At 40.8% G+C, this 20455-nt stretch overlaps 1 protein-coding gene across 1 annotated transcript in view; it reads left to right on the top strand.

The window, feature by feature from the left end:
* Positions 1-2022: 2022 nt before the first annotated feature.
* KREMEN1 (kringle containing transmembrane protein 1) overlaps positions 2023-20455 on the top strand; it is a 236856-nt gene continuing 218423 nt past the window's right edge. Inside the window, exon 1 of the mRNA XM_077292060.1 lies at positions 2023-2359. Coding sequence (XP_077148175.1) covers positions 2281-2359 — 79 coding nt within the window. The 5' untranslated portion in view covers positions 2023-2280. The remainder of the gene's footprint in view (positions 2360-20455) is intronic.

Below are 20455 nucleotides of genomic sequence, written 5' to 3'. Positions count from 1 at the left end.
ATGCAATATTCAGAGGCCACAGAATATTTATTGCAGTGACCATCGAATATATCGCATGAAGTAAACGGATCCACATTGGGATCGTGTTTCGAGATCTTCTTACACATCTGTAACAGGAAATTTATCCTTTCTATATTAGGTTTAGGATAAAATTCCTCCAGCCTTTCTGGACGTTTAGGCGGATTGGAAGTTGTGTGATCCATTGTCCACCCACTTCTTTACCCCCAACTTTCGTCTTGGCCCTGGAAGCAGCTGCCATGTCTGTGCTCCAATAGTGTTGGAGTGAACAGTTAGTTGTACCTTTTCCACCTGTCCGCTGGTCTCTGAAGCTCCGGATCTTTGATAAATGGAAGACGTGGACTCTGTGACCACCCTCTCCTCCTGTGCCATTCCCGACACACAAACTTTTTGTAGGTAAGGGCAACACCCTATTCATACCAGGCCATGACGTATTAGAGATGACCTGTTGCAAATCCTTAGTGGTTTGCGTCTTTGCAGCCAGATACTGTCTAAGTGTATTCACCAGCGCATCCGTTGATGCAACTCTGTTTTTAAACTGATTTACAGTCGGAGGAGCTCTCTGTCCATGGCAGAATAATATATCTCTTTCTCCTAGATTCCAACACACAGATTTCCCTGCCCCTTTTGACTGTACACTGGTCACTTTCTTCTAACTGTGTTTCAAGTTTGTAAAATTGTTTGATGTTTTCCACACAACAATGGTAGTGGAATCTATCTGGATGTTAGCAGCACACAGGATCCCTGCTATGACAGGCAGGGTCTCTGGCATGTCACTTCACTCACCCGCGCTGCGGTCGGTTCCTTCCTTTCCTATGCTCTGCATGCGTCCAGCAGATCTTCCAGCCGGGCTCCCTGCCATGTCTTTAGGGCACATGCACGCGCGCTCCTGCCCTCTTAAAGGGCTAGCGCATGCACTTGCTACTTCCTCCCCAGCCAATGGCTGTGGGGCATTATGTATATTTTGCTTCCTCCTCACAGGGCAGATGCCTTAGCAACCTTCCTGTTCTGCACTCTAAGTTGCGTAAGGTTGTGTACCAGTTCCTGCTGCACTCTGGAGCAGATCTTGCTTGCTGCACTCTTGTGCAGATCCTGCCTGCTGCACTCTGGTACAGATCCTGGCTGCTGCACTCTGGTGCAGATCCTGTCGGCTGCACTCTGGTGCAGATACTGCCAGCTGCACTTTGGTGCAGATCCTGCATGCTGCACTCTGATACGAACTCTGCCTGCTGCACTCTGATTCAAGCTCTGCCTGCTGCAGCATCCAGTTTGTCCTACTGGGTCCAGCTGCTGCACGTCCGTTGGTCTGTCCTGGAGTGGCACCTGGCGTTCACCGAGAGCCAAGCCTAACCTCACCATGAGAGGCTCTAATGAACTCGCTCTTTATATATACATTGTACTGTACATTGCCATAATTAATCTCGGAAACTTTATTTGGTCATGAACAATTTAAAATCTTCATGTGTCAATATGATGCCATGTGAATGTAAAAAAGGATACGTGGTTGGAGTACTAGATGAAAATTATCAGTTTTCCAGATGAAAAATACACTCGTCTGACCCCAGCCTTTTAGAGTGAGTAGGTGTTAAAAAAAAGTTGAGATTGTAAAGAAAAGTTTAAAAAAAACTTTTTCTATGACTTTTAATAATAAACAAGCCAATTTTATGTTAGGAAATTAAAGCGACACTTGTCATGAAAAAAAAATCCTAATTATTACATTAGTGATCAAAAAGTGTTAAGCCCTGTCCTCCGCCGTGCTGTTTACAAGCCTTGGGTACGCTCTGCTGTCCGCTTCACCTTTCACATCCTACTGATTTATTCTCTCCCTTTGAAGTTACACCTGAAAGAGACGTAGGAGGGACTGAAGGCTTCGTGCATTGCTATAAAAGTTGTATTGTCACTCACAATGAACTGGTTAAAAAGAAAAAAAAGAAAAAAGAAAAGCATTTGTCTCTCCCCAGTATGTATCCTGTCACATGATCATGGTAATAGGATCCCTAAGTCAGTCCCTGGAATCACTCCTTAGGTTGGGATCTGACTGCAGTTGCTGTGAAGCGTCTGTAGGGTTCCCCTTTGCCTTATCCTACAATATCTCTTGATTTCCCTCTCCAATCCGTAACAACAACCGAAAATAAAAGGCATCCCCGAAGCTGAGCCAGTCCCTCTCAGGATCTGAGCAAATGAGCAACCTGCTGTACATCTAGGGGAATCCTGGGCTGCCTGTCACTCTCCTCACAGATTCTGCTCTGCTCAGCAAGGGGAATGGATTTGTGGACACTTTCATTCAGGATCCTGCTATTGCCTTCAGTGCTGGTGTTCTGCTCTGATCTCTTTCATTCTGGTGAGTGCAGGAGGGTGGAGGGGATAAAGCTGACCAGCAGCCTCCACTTCTGTCATTGGTGCAGCAGGATTTGGGGGAGAAAGGAGGGAGGCAGCAATATGCTTTGGGTTTGCAGGCTGAATATTGACAGGTTTTGGGAACAGGGGTAGTTTCGATTCCTGTATGCCCTCTAAAGAATTCTTCTATTGAGGTGATTGCAGGACTGCTCCTTTTATTCCGCACTTATACAGCTCTGACAGGTGAATATGGAGGCTCAGGTGTTGCTTACATTGGACCGTAGTCTCCTTAAACTCCCATCTGTAAAATCAATGACTTTATTACCTATCAGATCCCTCTAGTCAACAACATTCGGGAGTCAGAATTGATCGGTTGGGTTGAAGATTTGTAGGGTTCATCCGGATCTTTGAAAATCGTATTTTAAATATTTGTTTCTATGGGTGAATTGATTAGCTAGGTTTGAGATGTAGTGTATTTGGCTGATTTACCTTCAATACAGAAAAGAATTCATACAATTTCACTAAACTCCGCGCCCTTGATGATGACTGGCCGGGACGTGAATTTTAGGGTAGGGTTAATTCTGAATTTTAAAGGTAAGGGGACAAATGCCTGATCTCCATTAACTAGAATTGAAAACTATTTTTTTAACATAATTCAATTATATGGACGCAATTAAGCTATGGGGTTTGGCAGCTGCTGTAGAACTACAAGTCCTGTCAGTCACTGCGGGCTACCAGGCAATGTGTCTGCTCGGCAGCAGCTGTAGAGCCACAGGTTGTCTCCCCTGATATTACTGATGTGTTCTCTTCACACAGGTGCTATATAAACAGAAGAATTATTTATTGCTTTTATTAGGCGACAGATTTTTAGATTAAGGTTGTTTGGAAAAATGTATCTATATATTGTAAAAATACCTGGTTGTATGTTTTGCTGTTTGTTAGAGTCGGTCATCTGAGGATTGCCATGGGTGATGTGTTTAACATGTGCAGACTATAGGTTCTGTGTCTGATGAATACTCGGCTTGCACTTGACGCGTTTGTCTGAGTATTTGCATAGTGAAATCTGAACGCCTGCATTGTTAGCTCCTGTACACCAGTGCAAAGTAAGAATAACGACCCAGTTTACCGCGTGTCACAGGCGCTTTACAATACAGTTTAACAGACGAAAGCTTCATACAGCGTATCATCAAGTGAATTTTTTATAAGCGCCTTGGAGCACATGTATTAACATGTTCTCCTCTTTAAATATGCAAGGAAACCCAATGCTTGTAACATAATCATTAATAAATTATGCTGTTTTATTCTGGGACACCTAACAACAAGCAGCGACATTTTTTTGTGGTTAGCAAGGTGTTAGCAGGCCTGAAGGACTCACTTCTTGTACCTCCGACAGTTTCATATCATTCTCAGGTCAACGACATGAGGTACAACTAATAATAAAAGCTTTGTTCAAAAGACAGCGTTCAATTAAGGTAGTGGTTGGCACTGGAGGATTAGAAACTCCAGGTGCTGGGTGTCGGGGGCTGCGACAAGCCCCATCATGACCAGCCTATCTAGATACAGAGATGAAGGCCCATGCATCAGGAACGAGTGTTTCGTTAGAACTCTTGTTTGCCATTTATCGACTTGTATAAACATGTCTGCAATCTCCTGACGAACCGTCAAAACCCTCATTTGTCAGGTGATTGGATCATTCATGCTGGCATTAAAATCCTTTTTTATTGGCAGCACAAAGTCCTGTGTAAGCAGATGTTTTGCTGATAACGATGATGATCTTCTGAGTGAAGGGAATGATCATATTGAGAAAAATTAGCAAAAATATTTTGGTCTGCCTGTCGATACAGGCTATTAAACGACTGTCGATTGGCTTGTATATGGTCGATCTACGGTTGTTTAATGGCCTAAGTCGGCAGGTGTAAATGCACCTAAAGGCAGCAAATGGAATATTTGCCCCTAGTGAAGGAAGTCTTGCTGCAAATCTGCGTTTTCACTACCCCCAAATCACGTTTCCACGATTTAGTGTAATATTTAGTCAGCGTTATGTTAGAATTATTGGATTTCCACATGTACTGACGATTGATCCTCTCTTTGTTGTCCTTCCACTATCTGCACGCTTTCCGTCTGTAGCATAATGTCATTCAGGGTCGTAGAAGCTCACGTCAGATTTCCTCTGCACATGTGGAGGAGATCCCCCTGCTGTTCAGGTTAGACAGGGGGAATAACGTATGTCACAAATAAAAACAGATTTTAACCCTGAAAGGATAATAGACATGAGCTGCTTTTAGCACGGGATAATACTCATATTAACCACCTCAGTGCCAGGCATTTCCCAGTAGGATTAAACACCTTTGAATTCTTAAATCCGGAACTTAAAGGTCTAAGCTACATGGATGTATTTTATTAGTCCAATTAAAAAGTATCCTGTGGTGAAAAATATGGTATACAATTAATCACTTGTCATTAGGTCTCATTCACACTGGGTAATATTGCGTGGGTTCTTCTGTGCAGAATTATCATAGCAAAAATATGATCATTGGGTAATAAATATCTGAAGTAAAAGTACGGTATCTAGAATGTGCTGGTTCTAAAACTAACAAACTATAAACACATATAATTTCACGTACACCATTGCATAACTGTCTGTAAATACATTAACTGTCTATAAAGAATAGGGACTTTTCCAAATTTTCCCCAAAAAAGTTATGTGTGCATGATCTTTTCTTCAGCCAGAGGAGCAGAGCGGTCATTGTGTGCCTCGAGTACTCCAAGTAGTCCTTTGCATGGCACCAAATTACAAAGTAATAGAGCATCTAATATAGCATGGTGTTACATTCGGGGCCGGACTGGAAATCTGGCATTTGGAAGCACACAGGCCTATGCTCTTCTCCTATACCCACTCCCTAAAATGGGGAGTATCACAAATATGACCCTGCCTGACATTGAATGAAATAAAAATGCACTGCCAAACCAATATTACCAGTAATACCGCTATACAATGGTAAACAATTCTTCAACACCATGACCATATAACTCCACCACATAGTGATGTTTCTTTGCACCCTCCTCCCATTTCTTAAAATATTCTTCCTTTTGTGTCCCTCACAGTATTAGTGCCCCCTGAGTACCATAAACAGTAATAATGTCTCCCCTGTATATCTTTTTGCAGTAATGCTTCCTCTGCCTCCTTATAATAATGCCACCCTGGACCTCTACATAATAATACACTTTCTATCTTAATTACATTGCGCACCCCTCACCTATGGTAGTGCTTTCATTTGATTCCTTATAATAATAATAATAGTGCCCCATGAACCTCCTTAAAATAAAAATAGTACTCTCCTGGGCCTCCGTATAATGAGAATAGTGCCCCTTCTTCCCTGGCATCCTTATTACTATAAAACTAATCTTAATAATAGTGCCCCAGTTGGTCTCATTATAATAATAGTGACCACCTTGTGCCTCCTTATAGTATCATAATATAATAGAATCCTGATTGGCATCCTTATTATAGTTCTGCCACCACAATAAAATATACCAATACTCAAGTAACCGCAATCCCAAGCTGAGCAGTGAAGCTCTCCTTCTCTCTCTGTAGTCTCCGGACTGGCGCAGTCGAGGCGTTGTGATGAAATGTTAACATACCACCTGACGTCCCCTGTATGGTGCTGGGCTCTCACAGGCCGTAAGACAGAGGCAACCTGCATTCTGCCTTAGCAAGTGGCAGAGCATAGTAAAAAATGTTAAAAATGCTACTGCTCGATGCGGCTCACGGCCGGACTGGCCTACCGGGCATTTTCCAAAACTGACAGATGGCCAGTCTGGTTGTGGTTACATTGTATGGTGATCCAACAAAAATCACCACCATATGTTTTTGTTTGACGAATAGATCTAGAGTTGGACCCCATAGACCTCCATTATTATAATAGAATTATGGCTGTGAACATGAACCATTCATCTCAGATTCCCCATGTGTAAACAGTAAGTCATAGTAGTGATTGATCTATTTCTTCACTGACTGAATGAATTTATGACAAATCTACAGTCATTCTGACCCTGCATTTTTTTCAGCCTGGGAATCATAAAATGACGTTTGTCGCAGCCATTTTGCAGGAATGTGATGTAATGCGAATGTCTGGGACACGTTCTCATGTACATTCATTGTGTCTGACCACTCCATCCATATTCTGTCACTCTTTGACATTTGACAGCAGAACACTTGGGCAGCATAAAGAAATCATTATCCTCACCATAGAGAAAATGTGAGTCAGACTACAAAGACTTCTGCAGCCAAATGTTTTCATTTTGTTTCAACATGTGCAGCCATGTGATGTATGTATTCTACACATTCTTACAATGCTGGCGAGCCTGCTTCACGTTTTTTGGGGGAACAGCACAAATTGTAACATTATGAAATATGTCAAGAGGTAAGAACATTCCTGTGGTATACCTTGTAAATGTGTAGGCTTTTATGGTTTTTTTTTCTGCTTTTAGTTCTACTGTTACACTTGTGAGGTATAGCACATTGTCTTAATCTGCACTTAAATTAATTTAAGTAATTGTCCAAAACTAGTAAAACTTGGCATCATTCTCCCAAAATCACTGTCACACCAGTGCACATGCTGTGTGTGGAACTGCATATCAGCCTCGTTCACTTCTGTGGATCTAAGATGCTGTGCAAAACTGTTCTGTTGGTGTGAAAAAATGCTGCGAAGAATGCTTTAAAAAATAGAATTACAATGATTCATTTTTATAAATTAACACAATTGAAAGTGATTGAACAAAAAAGGAAGTTTAAATAAAATCAATGTTTTGTGTGACCGCCCTTTGCCTTCAAAAGACCATCAATTCCTCTAGGTATACTTGCACACAGTTTTGAAAAGAACTCATCAGGAACATTGTTCCAAGCATCTGTGAGAATTCCCCACTGAGCTTCTATCAATGTAGGTTTGCACAAATCCAAGTGGCTCGATGATGCTAAAATCAGGGTTCTGTGGGGGATATATCACTTTTAGGGCTCCTTGTTGTTCTTTATGATGAAGATAGTTCTAAATTACATTGGCTGTATGTTTTGAGTTGTCCTGCTGCAGAATAAAGTTGGAGGCAATCAGATGTTTCCCTGATTGTATTGCATGATGGCTAAGTATTTGTATTTCTTAGCATAGAGGACTCCATTTTTCCTGGCCAAATCCCCATCTCCATTTGCTGCAAGGCAGCCCCCAACTTGTAAGGAACTTCCTTCCACCTGCTGCACTGTTGCCTGCAGACTCTCATTATTGTACCACATATTAGCCCTTTGGAAATTTGCCTACTAGCAGGGCACCTGCTGCCATTCTCTGCCTCACCAGTTTCTATGTTTTATCCATAGTTGAGTCACTTTGCCTTGTTTCCATGAGAAAGGTATGTTTTTTGGGGGCTGAAATTCCATCATTAAGACCACTTCTGGCTAAGCTTCAACAAGCAGAAGTTCGATATAGCTGGGTTCCACTGATTGCTGCCAGTCTGAACTGATGGCACTGCTGGACATCTTCCGATTTTGTATGTCATTGTTAGTACTTGAATTCTGTAGGTAATTGGAAGCTAGTGAAGGGATTAGGAGGTGGATTAATCCAGCAACAGATTTAAGGATACAGTAGATAGGACAGTGTACATGACTGCTAGGTGGAAGACCACAGAGGCAGATGTTGCAGTTAAGTCAGGAGATGATGAGTGCATTTACTAACATTTTTGTTTTCCTAGTTTGAGGAAAGTGCTGATTCAGGATATGTTTTTTGAGTTGGAAACAGCAGGAGGTGTTAAGGACTTGGACATGTGGTTTTGAAGGACAGAGCAAGTCAAAGATTACACACAGGCAACAAATTTATGAAACAGTGGAAAGTGTGGAGTTATGTGGTGGAAAGATGGTGAGTTCAATTTTGTCCATATTGAGCTTTAGAATGCTTGATAAGAAGGAGGAGGCTATACCTCACAGACATACCTGATAAAGAGAGGTGACATTTGGGCCAGGGAGGTAGATTTGAGTGTGGTCATCACATAGGTGTTACTGGCGACCATGTAACGTTGAGTTGTCTCAGGCTAAAGTTATAGATAGGGAAGAGTAGGGATCCCAGAATAAAGCTTTGAGGATACCGAGAGAGAGTGTCGGATGAGGAAGTAATGGGAGATGCTAAATGGTTATTCCAAAGGTATAAGGATATCCAGGAAAATTGTAAGGAGTGAGAGACAGAGTGTTAAAGGCAGAAGACAGGTGAAGTAGAGGAATACCAAGTATAATCTATTGCCTTTAGCAGATAACACGTTGACTGTGACTGGTCAGGGCTGTTTTAGTAGTGTGAAAAAAAACCTGTTGGTATCAAAAATAAAAAATGATTAAGACTAGTATACATACGATGGTCAAAATGCATAAACATGATTATTACCAGCCTCTCTGTATTATGCACTTTTTAATACGGACAAAATACAGATTGGAATTTTTTATGGTATCAACAGCTTTTTTTCTTCATATTACCATGTTATCACATGGGTTAGCGATTTCACTGTTGGATCTCTATTGAATATGAAAGGCTGAATCCATTTCTTCATTTGCAAGTATTGGTGGATATCGCCTTTCCTTGAATTGAGCGGTTTTAGTAGAACTATATAGATGGAAGCCAGATTGTAGTTGGTCAAAGTGTGTTGGATGAGAGGTAGAAGAGTTCATGATGGACAAGCTGTTCTAGGAGTTTTGAGGTGAATGTGATTAGTGACATAGAGCGATAGTTGAGTATAGAGGAGTCTAATGGTTAGTTAAAGACTTGGGTTAGGGCTGTGATAAGCACAGTATTAAGGTTGGGGATGAGGAGGGATAGGATATGGTCAAGCACAGAGGTGTTGAGGTGCGGCTTTGAAAGGAGACTGGCTATATAAATTAAGCAATTCTATAAACCAAAAAGCTCTATCTCACTAGTCTTTGTAGGTTATTTCCATGACCAGCAGCTTTTTAACTAAGGTTTATGTGTGTATACCATTTATAAATCTGAATTTCCATAACAATTTTCTGCTACAGCCCTTATACCTATGCCCTAACATGTCTAATTACTGTTTCTTAGAACTAGTGTTACAAAATGTCTTAAAAAGAGCCTGATGGCAGAATAGAAATAAATCTTTCAAGAACTTAGTTTTCAGTTTTCATTACATTTTGTGTTTAATCTCTGAAACCACTTTACCCTATCAGGTTTCAATACTTGGTGAATTGTGAACAGAAGAGATAAACCAGTTTGTCTAGTTAGATGGGGTATGGATGAGTTGGGGGGGCGAGATTCAATTCAACACAGTACAGAGCAAAGTATTGTTAAAATACTTTCCTTCTGGGCACACTAAAGATGTATCTGGCGTGTCATGTCTGTAACTAGCTGACCATAATGATTGATCTTGTTATAGTCTTCCTTAAGGCTGTAGGTCAAAGGGACATGCAAAATGAGCAACTTAGATTAGATCAAAAGGTGCTAAATAACTAAACACCTTTTCTCCCATTTATAAAGAATTATGTTTCACCTGTAAAGTAGTTCCTTGAAAGGAAGATAGCATCCTAAACCTACTCAACGCAGCTATATGGCCTATGACCTCAGATGACCTAAGCTAATAATATTTTCTTATGCAAGATATGGTATGGTATGCTAAAGGTACCGTCACATTAAGCGACGCTGCAGCGATAGCGACAACGATGCCGATCGCTGCAGCGTCGCTGTTTGGTCGCTGGAGAGCTGTCACACAGACCGCTCTCCAGCGAACAACGATGCCGAGGTCCCCGGGTAACCAGGGTAAACATCGGGTTGCTAAGCGCAGGGCCGCGCTTAGTAACCCGATGTTTACCCTGGTTACCAGCGTAAAAGTAAAAAAAACAAACAGTACATGCTCACCTGCGCGTCTCCCAGCGTCTGCTTCCTGACACTGACTGAGCTCCGGGCCTCCGGCCCTAACAGCACAGCGGTGACATCACCGCTGTGCTTTCACTTTCACTTTAGGGCCAGATCTCAGTCAGAGCAGGAAGCAGACGCTGGGAGACGCGCAGGTGAGCATGTACTGTTTGTTTTTTTTACTTTTACGCTGGTAACCAGGGTAAACATCGGGTTACTAAGCGCGGCCCTGCGCTTAGTAACCCGATGTTTACCCTGGTTACCAGTGTAAAACATCGCTGGTATCGTTGCTTTTGGTGTCAAACACAACGATACACGGCGATCGGACGACCAAATAAAGTTCTGGACTTTATTCAGCGACCAGCGACATCACAGCAGGATCCTGATCGCTGCTGCGTGTCAAACTAAACGATATCGCTAGCGAGGACGCTGCAACGTCACGGATCGCTAGCGATATCGTTTAGTGTGACGGTACCTTAAGACATTTGACAATATATTCTATGCCATTTATTGTAAACTCAGAAAATGTGGAATAATTACTGAATTGCTACCTTGCACCAGAGATCCTTAATAGTATACTGTTGGAGCATACAATTCTAAATCGGACCTTCATAAATAAGTCTATTATTGTGTACATAGATAAAAGCAGAATTACATTTTAGGAATAGGTTTACACACGTACAATTTGACCGCCAGAAAGATCAATAGTTATATAAATTGTGTGAATCGAGACAATTGATTTAATGGAAATCTTATCCATCCACCAAAACATTTATCTGACCTTTAAATGTTTTCGTTTACCTTAAAATATGCCTCCTCCATCCAAATTATTGGTAATCCTATGTAAATCACCAAAGCGGTTCTCTTCTTAAACATTTTTTACAACATTTTTATAATCTCCCTTTTGCCATTTTCCTTGCATTGATGACATGGTAATAAACCAACTTAAAAGGGTTGTCTGGCCATAGGCTACAAGTCTGCAGTCAATCTATGTGACTGCAGACTTGTGAATTCTCACAACGCACGCACTGCATGCTGTGAGAATTCTATGCTGAAAGCCCTGGGAGCGGGCTGTCATAAGATCTCAAGTATGTGATCTGCATACTTCCACCCACTTTCCGACTAGACTAGATGTTCGGTCTTGGTCAATACACTTACAATGAGCGAGGAAGCTGTGTTCACCAATCGACACACAACCACATGTGTGCAAATTGCATTATTGTAGTCACACACCCACTACTCCCAGTGCAAGCACACGATGTGAAGGTTAAGTCTGCAATCATATTGAGTGACTGCAGATATGTACCGCAAGCTGTACAACCCCTTAACCACAAGAGCCGTAATACAAAATTTTCAAATGCTTCTAACCCTAGAGGGGAATCTGTGAGCAAAATCAAGCCCCTGCACTCATCAGACCCAAGCTTCATATACAGTATGGGTATGCAGGTCTCAGAAGGTGTCAATGGATATAGCTGTCAATCTGTTGCTGCATTCCTGAGAAATAAGTTTTATAATTCATATGCAACTGAGCTGTTAAATGCTGTTGCTGTGACCAACCACTTCCTGAGCCTCTGCCTCCGGAGGGTGTTTCCCTTTCACAGTATCTTTATCTTGATTTAAAGCTCACTATGTGAGGTCAAGTGCTAGGCAAAGAAATCCAACAGTGAGCTATCAATCACTCTAAAGAGTCTTGATGCTGGTCAGGGAAACCATCTTAGAAGCAGAGGCTGAGGAAGTGCTATGTCACACCTAGAGCACTTAATGCATCTTTCGTATTTTATTTAAAGCACTGCTTTCTCAGTAATGCATAAACAGATAGAATGTATAAAAGTGTCACTGCATTTATCTTTCAAAAACCTGTATGCACATATGTGGAGACATGGGGGGGCCAGCGGGTACCCTGGTCCACTATCCACAACCGCATGGACCAGAGCTCATCCGATTGAATGCCCACTCTCCTATTAACGTGGGAGTAATGCTACTCAGACAGCATAGGATGACGGTAAAACAGTGTGGCAATACTTTATTGAACCACAAAACAGTCAATAACACATAGAACAGTCCCAGCAAAATACCAAAAGATGTTGCACATTACAAAGTCCCACCTGTGGCACGCACTGAGAGGAAGTAACAATAAGCTTAGGAAGATGACAGTCCATTCAGGTACAAGTCCAGTTGAACAGAGGGTCACAACCTGACTTCAGCTTCCAGGGCTGACTACCCCACCTGTGACACACACAGAGAGAAGATAATGACAAGATTAGAAAGATAACAGTCCATTCAGGTACAAGGCCAGTTGACCAGAGGGTCGCAACTTAGCTTCCCCAAATATCTCCATGGAGCCAGGCGACTGGTGGGTCTCATTCCTGACTTTCAAAAATGTGAATTTGCGATGGTCAATGGAGCAGATCTGCATTCTTCCATCTGGGGCCATGGTCCCCTAAGCTCGCATCCTGTAGAATGACAAATCTACATCCCTTGTGATGGAGCCACAATGTCTTGGCTGCTGTCCCGTAAAGAGTCTCTGGTTCTTTGGATCTCTGAATCTCTCGGCTATCAGGATGTCTGGATCTATCTCTGTCTCATGTTACTAAGGCATATAATGTATTTTTATAGTTAACACATGTCTTTAATCAAGCATTTACGGGTAAAGGGGAAAAATGGTGATAAGACCAATTCGCATTGTTTGATTATGTTTTCTATTTGCATAGTTTTTCCTCTATTTTGCAAGTCAACAAACTTATTGGCCTGGACAATGTGTAATCATTATATCGGCAAACATCATTGTTCAATGACCCTGCATGAAAGAATAGTCATCATTTCAGACTCTTGAACAACAAGAAAGAAACACATAAGTTCAAAAGTCAAGATATAGAGAATTGTCTATTCATCCTGGCTTGCTTAAAATAGATGTCTGGTTAATTAAGATAAAATGCTGTGTCATCACACCATATATGTGGTTTGGGAGATGAGCTTACTGACAGTTTCCTTTTAATATTGGGAAAAAATCCCAAGATCTTCATTGGAATCCTGAAGTTAAACTGGTCAATGTTCCAAAAGGAATTGTCTTATATGGGCTTTCAGCAATTAGGTGTATCTGAACTTTATTAAAGATTAATTTATTTAGATCATTGAAAAAGAGTTGTTTGCATCTTTTTGCAAGATGAAATATTCATTGAAGTTAACCATACTTTTTAGGGTCATAAAATGGGGGATTTCTTTGTACTGAGGCTCTATGACAGCGCACAGCTCATTACAGAGTCAAAACCTGGTGAGTTTCAGTTTTTCGTTTTTTTCCACCTCTTCTTTAAAGAGCTATAATATTTTTATTTTTCCATTGGCATAGCCATATGAGGGCTTGTTTTCTGTGAGACAAATTGTAGTTTTGAAAAGCAACATTCATTTTACAATATAATGTACCAACTTTGCCTCTATGTTTTGGATTTTGTTTTTATATGACGGCCATTGCAAAGTAAAAATGACCTTACAATATGATTTCCTAGGTCAGTAAAATTATGGCAAAACCAAACTTGTAAGGAGATATATATATATATATATATATATATATATATATATATATATATATATATATATATATATATATATATATATATATATATATATATACAGTGGGGCAAAAAAGTATTTAGTCAGTCAGCAATAGTGCAAGTTCCACCACTTAAAAAGATGAGAGGCTTCTGTAATTTACATCATAGGTAGATAGTCAGAAGCCATCAAACAAAGAAGAACTGCTTAAATTTTTGTGCCAGAAGCAGTGTGAAAGACTGTTGGAAAGCATGCCAAGACGCATGAAAGCTGTTATTAAAAATAATGGTTATTCCACAAAATATTTATTTCTGGACTCTTACTGAGTTAAAACAATAGTATTGTTGTTTCTATATGATTATGAACTTGTTTTCTTTGCATTATTTGAGGTCTGAAAGCACTTTTTTTTATTTTTGACCATTTCTCCTTTTGAGAATATAATACAAACTGTATTGTTTGGAAATTCGGAGTTGTCAGAAGTTTATAGAATAAATAAGAATAAATGAACAATTTACATTGTACTTAAAAATATACCTATAAAGAAAAACAATCAGACAAACTGAACATTTTGCAGTGGTCTCTTAATTTTTGCCAGAGCTGTATGGTGAACAGCCTCCCACCCACACTTCAACTGTTCACAAAAACCCAGCCCTTAATATGGCCAATTTACCCCCCTCAGCACTTACTATGCTGGAGTATTTAATTAGGTTTATATTACTGTGGCTACCATCTTAAGTGACACATATCTCCATATATCTCCCCCTCCAGCATTTTACCAGTGACCCTCTCACAATATATATATATATATATATATATATATATATATATATATATATATATATACAGTGGGGCAAAAAAGTATTTAGTCAGTCAGCAATAGTGCAAGTTCCACCACTTAAAAAGATGAGAGGCTTCTGTAATTTACATCATAGGTAGACATCAACTATAAGAGACAAACTGAGAAAAAAAAATCCAGAAAATCACATTGTCTGTTTTGTTATCATTTTATTTGCATTTTATGGTGGAAAATAAGTATTTGGTCAGAAACAAACAATCAAGATTTCTGGCTCTCACAGACCTGTAACTTCTTCTTTAAGAGTCTCCTCTTTCCTCCACTTATTACCTGTAGTAATGGCACCTGTTTAAACTTGTTATCAGTATAAAAAGACACCTGTGCACACCCTCAAACAGTCTGACTCCAAACTCCACTATGGTGAAGACCAAAGAGCTGTCAAAGGACACCAGAAACAAAATTGTAGCCCTGCACCAGGCTGGGAAGACTGAATCTGCAATAGCCAACCAGCTTGGAGTGAAGAAATCAACAGTGGGAGCAACAATTAGAAAATGGAAGACATACAAGACCACTGATAATCTCCCTCGATCTGGGGCTCCACGCAAAATCCCACCCCGTGGGGTCAGAATGATCACAAGAACGGTGAGCAAAAATCCCAGAACCACGCGGGGGGACCTAGTGAATGAACTGCAGAGAGCTGGGACCAATGTAACAAGGCCTACCATAAGTAACACACTACGCCACCATGGACTCAGATCCTGCAGTGCCAGACGTGTCCCACTGCTTAAGCCAGTACATGTCCGGCCCGTCTGAAGTTAGATGCTAGAGAGCATTTGGATGATCCAGAGGAGTTTTGGGAGAATGTCCTATGGTCTGATGAAACCAAACTGGAACTGTTTGGTAGAAACACAACTTGTCGTGTTTGGAGGAAAAAGAATACTGAGTTGCATCCATCAAACACCATACCTACTGTAAAGCATGGTGGTGGAAACATCATGCTTTGGGGCTGTTTCTCTGCAAAGGGGCCAGGACGACTGATCCGGGTACATGAAAGAATGAATGGGGCCATGTATCGTGAGATTTTGAGTGCAAACCTCCTTCCATCAGCAAGGGCATTGAAGATGAAACGTGGCTGGGTCTTTCAACATGACAATGATCCAAAGCACACCGCCAGGGCAACGAAGGAGTGGCTTCGTAAGAAGCATTTCAAGGTCCTGGAGTGGCCTAGCCAGTCTCCAGATCTCAACCCTATAGAAAACCTTTGGAGGGAGTTGAAAGTCCGTGTTGCCAAGCGAAAAGCCAAAAACATCACTGCTCTAGAGGAGATCTGCATGGAGGAATGGGCCAACATACCAACAACAGTGTGTGGCAACCTTGTGAAGACTTACAGAAAACGTTTGACCTCTGTCATTGCCAACAAAGGATATATTACAAAGTATTGAGATGAAATTTTGTTTCTGACTAAATACTTATTTTCCACCATAAAATGCAAATAAAATGATAAAAAAACAGACAATGTGATTTTCTGGATTTTTTTTTGCTTCTGACCTTGCTAGTGATAGTTAACACTACCTGGTTTGGAGTTGAAGGAGAGTTCAGTGTTTGGAGTAGGAAGTTGGAGAGTTTTTCAGGAGATTGCTGAGTGGAGTTGGCTTGCATGTTTATCCTTATCCTCTCCCATATGGTTTCTTCCTTTAGATTCCTCCTCTGATTCTAACTCTGCTTTTTTGTGAGTGTATTTGTATGATTGTAGTTTTCTTGTATCCCTGTCTGTTTACCCGTCTGTCTGGTAAGTGTTTGCCTATACACTTCGGCTTCACACCTTCTCGGGTGGGGAAGGGAACAGATAAGTGTAAGATTGGAGCATAGCAAGGTAGGAGACCCCGACATCTCCACCACCTGGGGTAATCCTGGGGGACAGGTATAGCCTGGGGCGACCCTGTTTCGAGGGATCGGGTAGGTGCCCACAGTCACTTGCTGCCACATGACAATATTGAAGCAAGAAGATCTCCCTAATATAGCCACAGACTGTAGTGCAGAGGTCAGAGCAAAACACATTGACCCGTGTGGCCCTGTACTGGGAAGGTGGAGGTCCTCAACTTAACCTGTTGTTCTGTAGTACTGTTCCTCACAATCTATGTGCCGCTGTCTGCAACCAAAATGTCTGTGCCTCTGTCATATAATGCAAAATGAAGAGTTCAGTTGTTTTACCTGCTACCTGTTTTACACAATTTCAAGACCAAGTTCAGTGCAAAAGTACACACATGTGCACACGCCCAGGGATACCTGTTTAGGATGTTTAGGAACAAGACTATGAAGAGAAGATCTTCAGATGCTGACTTTTGTGAGTAGCCATGCATAGATCAGATGTGGAAGTGTGTATACTGGTGTGGTTGAGAGTATAAATATAGTAAACCGGAGATAGGAAAATACTGCCATGTATGATACGTTTGCATGTTTGATGCAAGAATGCAGAAAGGGGTTAAAGTGTGAACCCCTGGATGTAAGTATACTGCCTACAAGGGAGGGGGCACAAGGTTGTGGTGTGCATTCTGTGGAGTTGGTTTGGCTTACATTATATCAGGACTGTGGGACTCTTGGTATTAATATAGTGTAAGTGGGAGGTTTCATGCTCAATGTGGCTCGTGGCCATCTATCAATCCTGAATGTTGGTCTCAAGATAAGAAAGGTTTGGACCACTGCCATAAGTGAAATATATGAATTAGGAGGCAGGCACATAATTTCCTAGGTATCCTTCAAGGAAAAGGCCAGTTCTAAATAAATCAATTTTTTTACTCTACTGACAAGAAAAAAATCTGAGTTGATAGACATGTGAAGGACAGTAATATTGGGTAACCTCATTCACTCCCAAATATTTGTTTTTTTAAAGGGGCAAAAAGCAAGTCTGTCACAGAGTGATTTATTTGAGATTTCCTACAGTTTGTATTCAATTTTATAAAACAGATGGACAATGATGTAACCTTTAGGGGCTATATTTTCAGGCACAGATTATGTCATTTTTGTTAATAGGATTTCGTATGATCATCAGGAAATACACATTATAAAGAGCTGGGATGGATGTTGTGCTTGGTTGTGCACACAAGTAATTCTGAGTATGAAGTTATTTGTGAATACATCATGAAACCTCCAAATGTACAACTTTATTTCATGTCTAGATACAATCTGAAGAGTCTACAGAACACAGCTGAGAGGGTTCTATTATATTCTCTTTTCTTACACTGACCTTACAGAATTTTGGCTGAGATTGGTAGATGTACTGACAGATGGCACGGTACAGTCCGATAGGCATCTTTGATCTTGTTCTGGTACCTCTTCTCTTCTTACGATTGCAGTCTACCTTCCCACAGTGTTCCTCATTGCGCTCCTGCGTGAGCACACTTCTCTCTGCCCTCCCGAGGGCAGAGCAAAGTACTGCAATGCGCGTGGTTTGGGAAAGGCCAAATAGCTCCGATGACCCATAGGTAAACCTGGTGCGTGCAAACTACAATACCTTGCTCTGCCCTTGGCAGCGCAGAGAGAAGTGCACCCATGCAGGAGCGCGATGGAGGATACTGTATGGATGACGTAGGACGCATCATCGAACACAAAACAGGGAAGGAGGATGACGATTAGAAGAGAAGAAGCATTGGATCAAGACGAGAGACAAACCCATGGTACTGGACCGCTTCATTTGTGAGAATATTAAAAGCTCTTTTTTATGCCTTGCATAGGAAATTGGGGACATACAGACAACATACTAGTATTCTGTAAAAGAGGGCTTAAAGATGCTGGCAATACATTATGTGGGAAAAACCTGGTGACAGGTTCCCTTTAATCACCAAATTTACACAGAGGCTTTTTTTTCTACATGGCCTGACTCACAGGGTGCTGTATTTTGGAAGATTTCCCTTCTAAAAACATTTGGATTAAAGAGAGAGTTATCTGTGATATGATGCCATGCGGAGGCACCATGGAGCTACACATGTAGTAGACCACCGCAGTTTAAATAGGTTGTGGTGTATTTTTATATGTTCTAATTTGGACTGAAGCCTTTATTGGTTAATTATATTTAGTCGTTTGTTCCTGTGAAATTTCCAGACGGTGTCAGTATGACTTGATGTCAGATTATTTCGCCGTCTCTGTAATTCGGTCCAACTTTAATAAGACGATGGTTAGATCAGAATCTTTACATAGGCCAATTATATGCCAGGCTCTAAGTTTATTCAGATATCACATTTTAATGAGTATTTCCTGGCCTCATTATTTTCTGGGAAACTGGTGTTTCTAAAAATATGTGTCTAAAAATAGTTCATTGCCGCTGTTCTTCCTCAGAAGTCTTTTTTTTTTTTGCTATTTAATGTTCGTCATTTCTGTTATTTTTCTGCCAACTAGAAAGTGGCATTATACGTGAATCTTGTCACTCGACTTAATATTGCCTATACACCGGAGAACGCAGTTAGACGAGAAAGTCTCAAACAGGCTTAACGCATCTAGAGGACATTATTACTGATTTTATCTGAAGATTTTTGTATCTGGGGTCTACTGGGGATTTGAAGATTGAAAATAATTGTCTCATAAAAACCGTTTGCTACCACGTTGTTCGTATTACTTTCTAAACACACAATGGCTGATTTAAGTGAAATCCATTAGGATTTTGTATTAACTCGTGGCAAAAAAAAACCTTTCTCATGCCTTCCATGACACTTATTATGTGTTTAAGATGTTTTCTGACACACTTAACAAGGGAGCGCGATCTATCCGAAGATAGGCATGCCTAAATTCCTATGCCATGCATCACAACTTGATATACATCTTTGAGACAAAACAAGACAACTAAGGGTAAGTTCTGACAATATTTATTTTTTTTAGGCAGGTTTGGAGCTGGTCCATTCTGAAACTCGCCTGAACATATTTATGTCTACATAAAAGACTTGCTCTTCATAAGGTCAGCGTCTTTTAACAGCTTCTGTTTTACAAAGACGCCAAGCGGCTAAAAGAAGCGATCAGACCATTCTTTAGGTGTTTTCAGCTATAAAGAAACTCTGGACTTTTTCAATACAAGTTAATAGGAAGAATTAGGAGACGCTTGGTCATCTTTTGTTTTGTTCTGGCATTTATCAGTGTTTTTGCTTAAAAAAAAAGTTAATAGTTTCAACATTGTTGAATAGCGTAAGGCCGGGGTCACACAGCAATCAATTTTTTCATGCGAAGGAATCAATTATGCTAACGACAAACTCTGTCAGAGTCTGATCCGACTGTCATGTGAGTGTGGTCCAATTCTCTGGTATGGGAGAATCATATCAGAGAAGACAAAGAACTTAATTTCTCCATCTTCTCCATTGTCTCTTTACGCGGATGTCGGACTGTACTAGGATGACATCAGAGTTCAGTTTGATGTTTTACAAGCACCCATAGACTTGAATGAGTGTACATGATCCAATTCTCAAATGCACTCGCAACACGCTGCAATTGTTTTCTAAAGCCAAATCGGCATGAGAAAAGAATCACTGATTTACACTGCCCCATAGTATAACATTGGGCCGAGCACTAGCTGATAAAACATCAGATACTCGGCCTTGTTATATAGTATTGTGAGCGAGCCCTAAGAGAAACACCTGGAAAATGCTAGTACAAAAGACTCTTGAAAAACTGTAAAAAAAGAAAAAAACAACACCAGTGGTCAGAAAACACCAGAAAACATCTAAAAACTGCTAATAAAGACACTTCAGGCTTACAAATGAACATTAACCCCTTCATGACCAGAGGTATTTTCGTTTTTGCGCTTTCGTTTTTTGCTCCCCATCTTCCCAGAGCCATAACTTTTTTATTTTTTGGTCAATATGGCCATGTGAGGGCTTACTTATTTGTG

The sequence above is a fragment of the Ranitomeya variabilis genome, chromosome 1 (genome assembly GCF_051348905.1).
Source record: "Ranitomeya variabilis isolate aRanVar5 chromosome 1, aRanVar5.hap1, whole genome shotgun sequence".
Taxonomy (NCBI): domain Eukaryota; kingdom Metazoa; phylum Chordata; class Amphibia; order Anura; family Dendrobatidae; genus Ranitomeya; species Ranitomeya variabilis.
The sequence above is the reverse complement of the archived record's forward strand: the minus strand, read 5'-3'. Positions and strand labels throughout refer to the sequence as shown.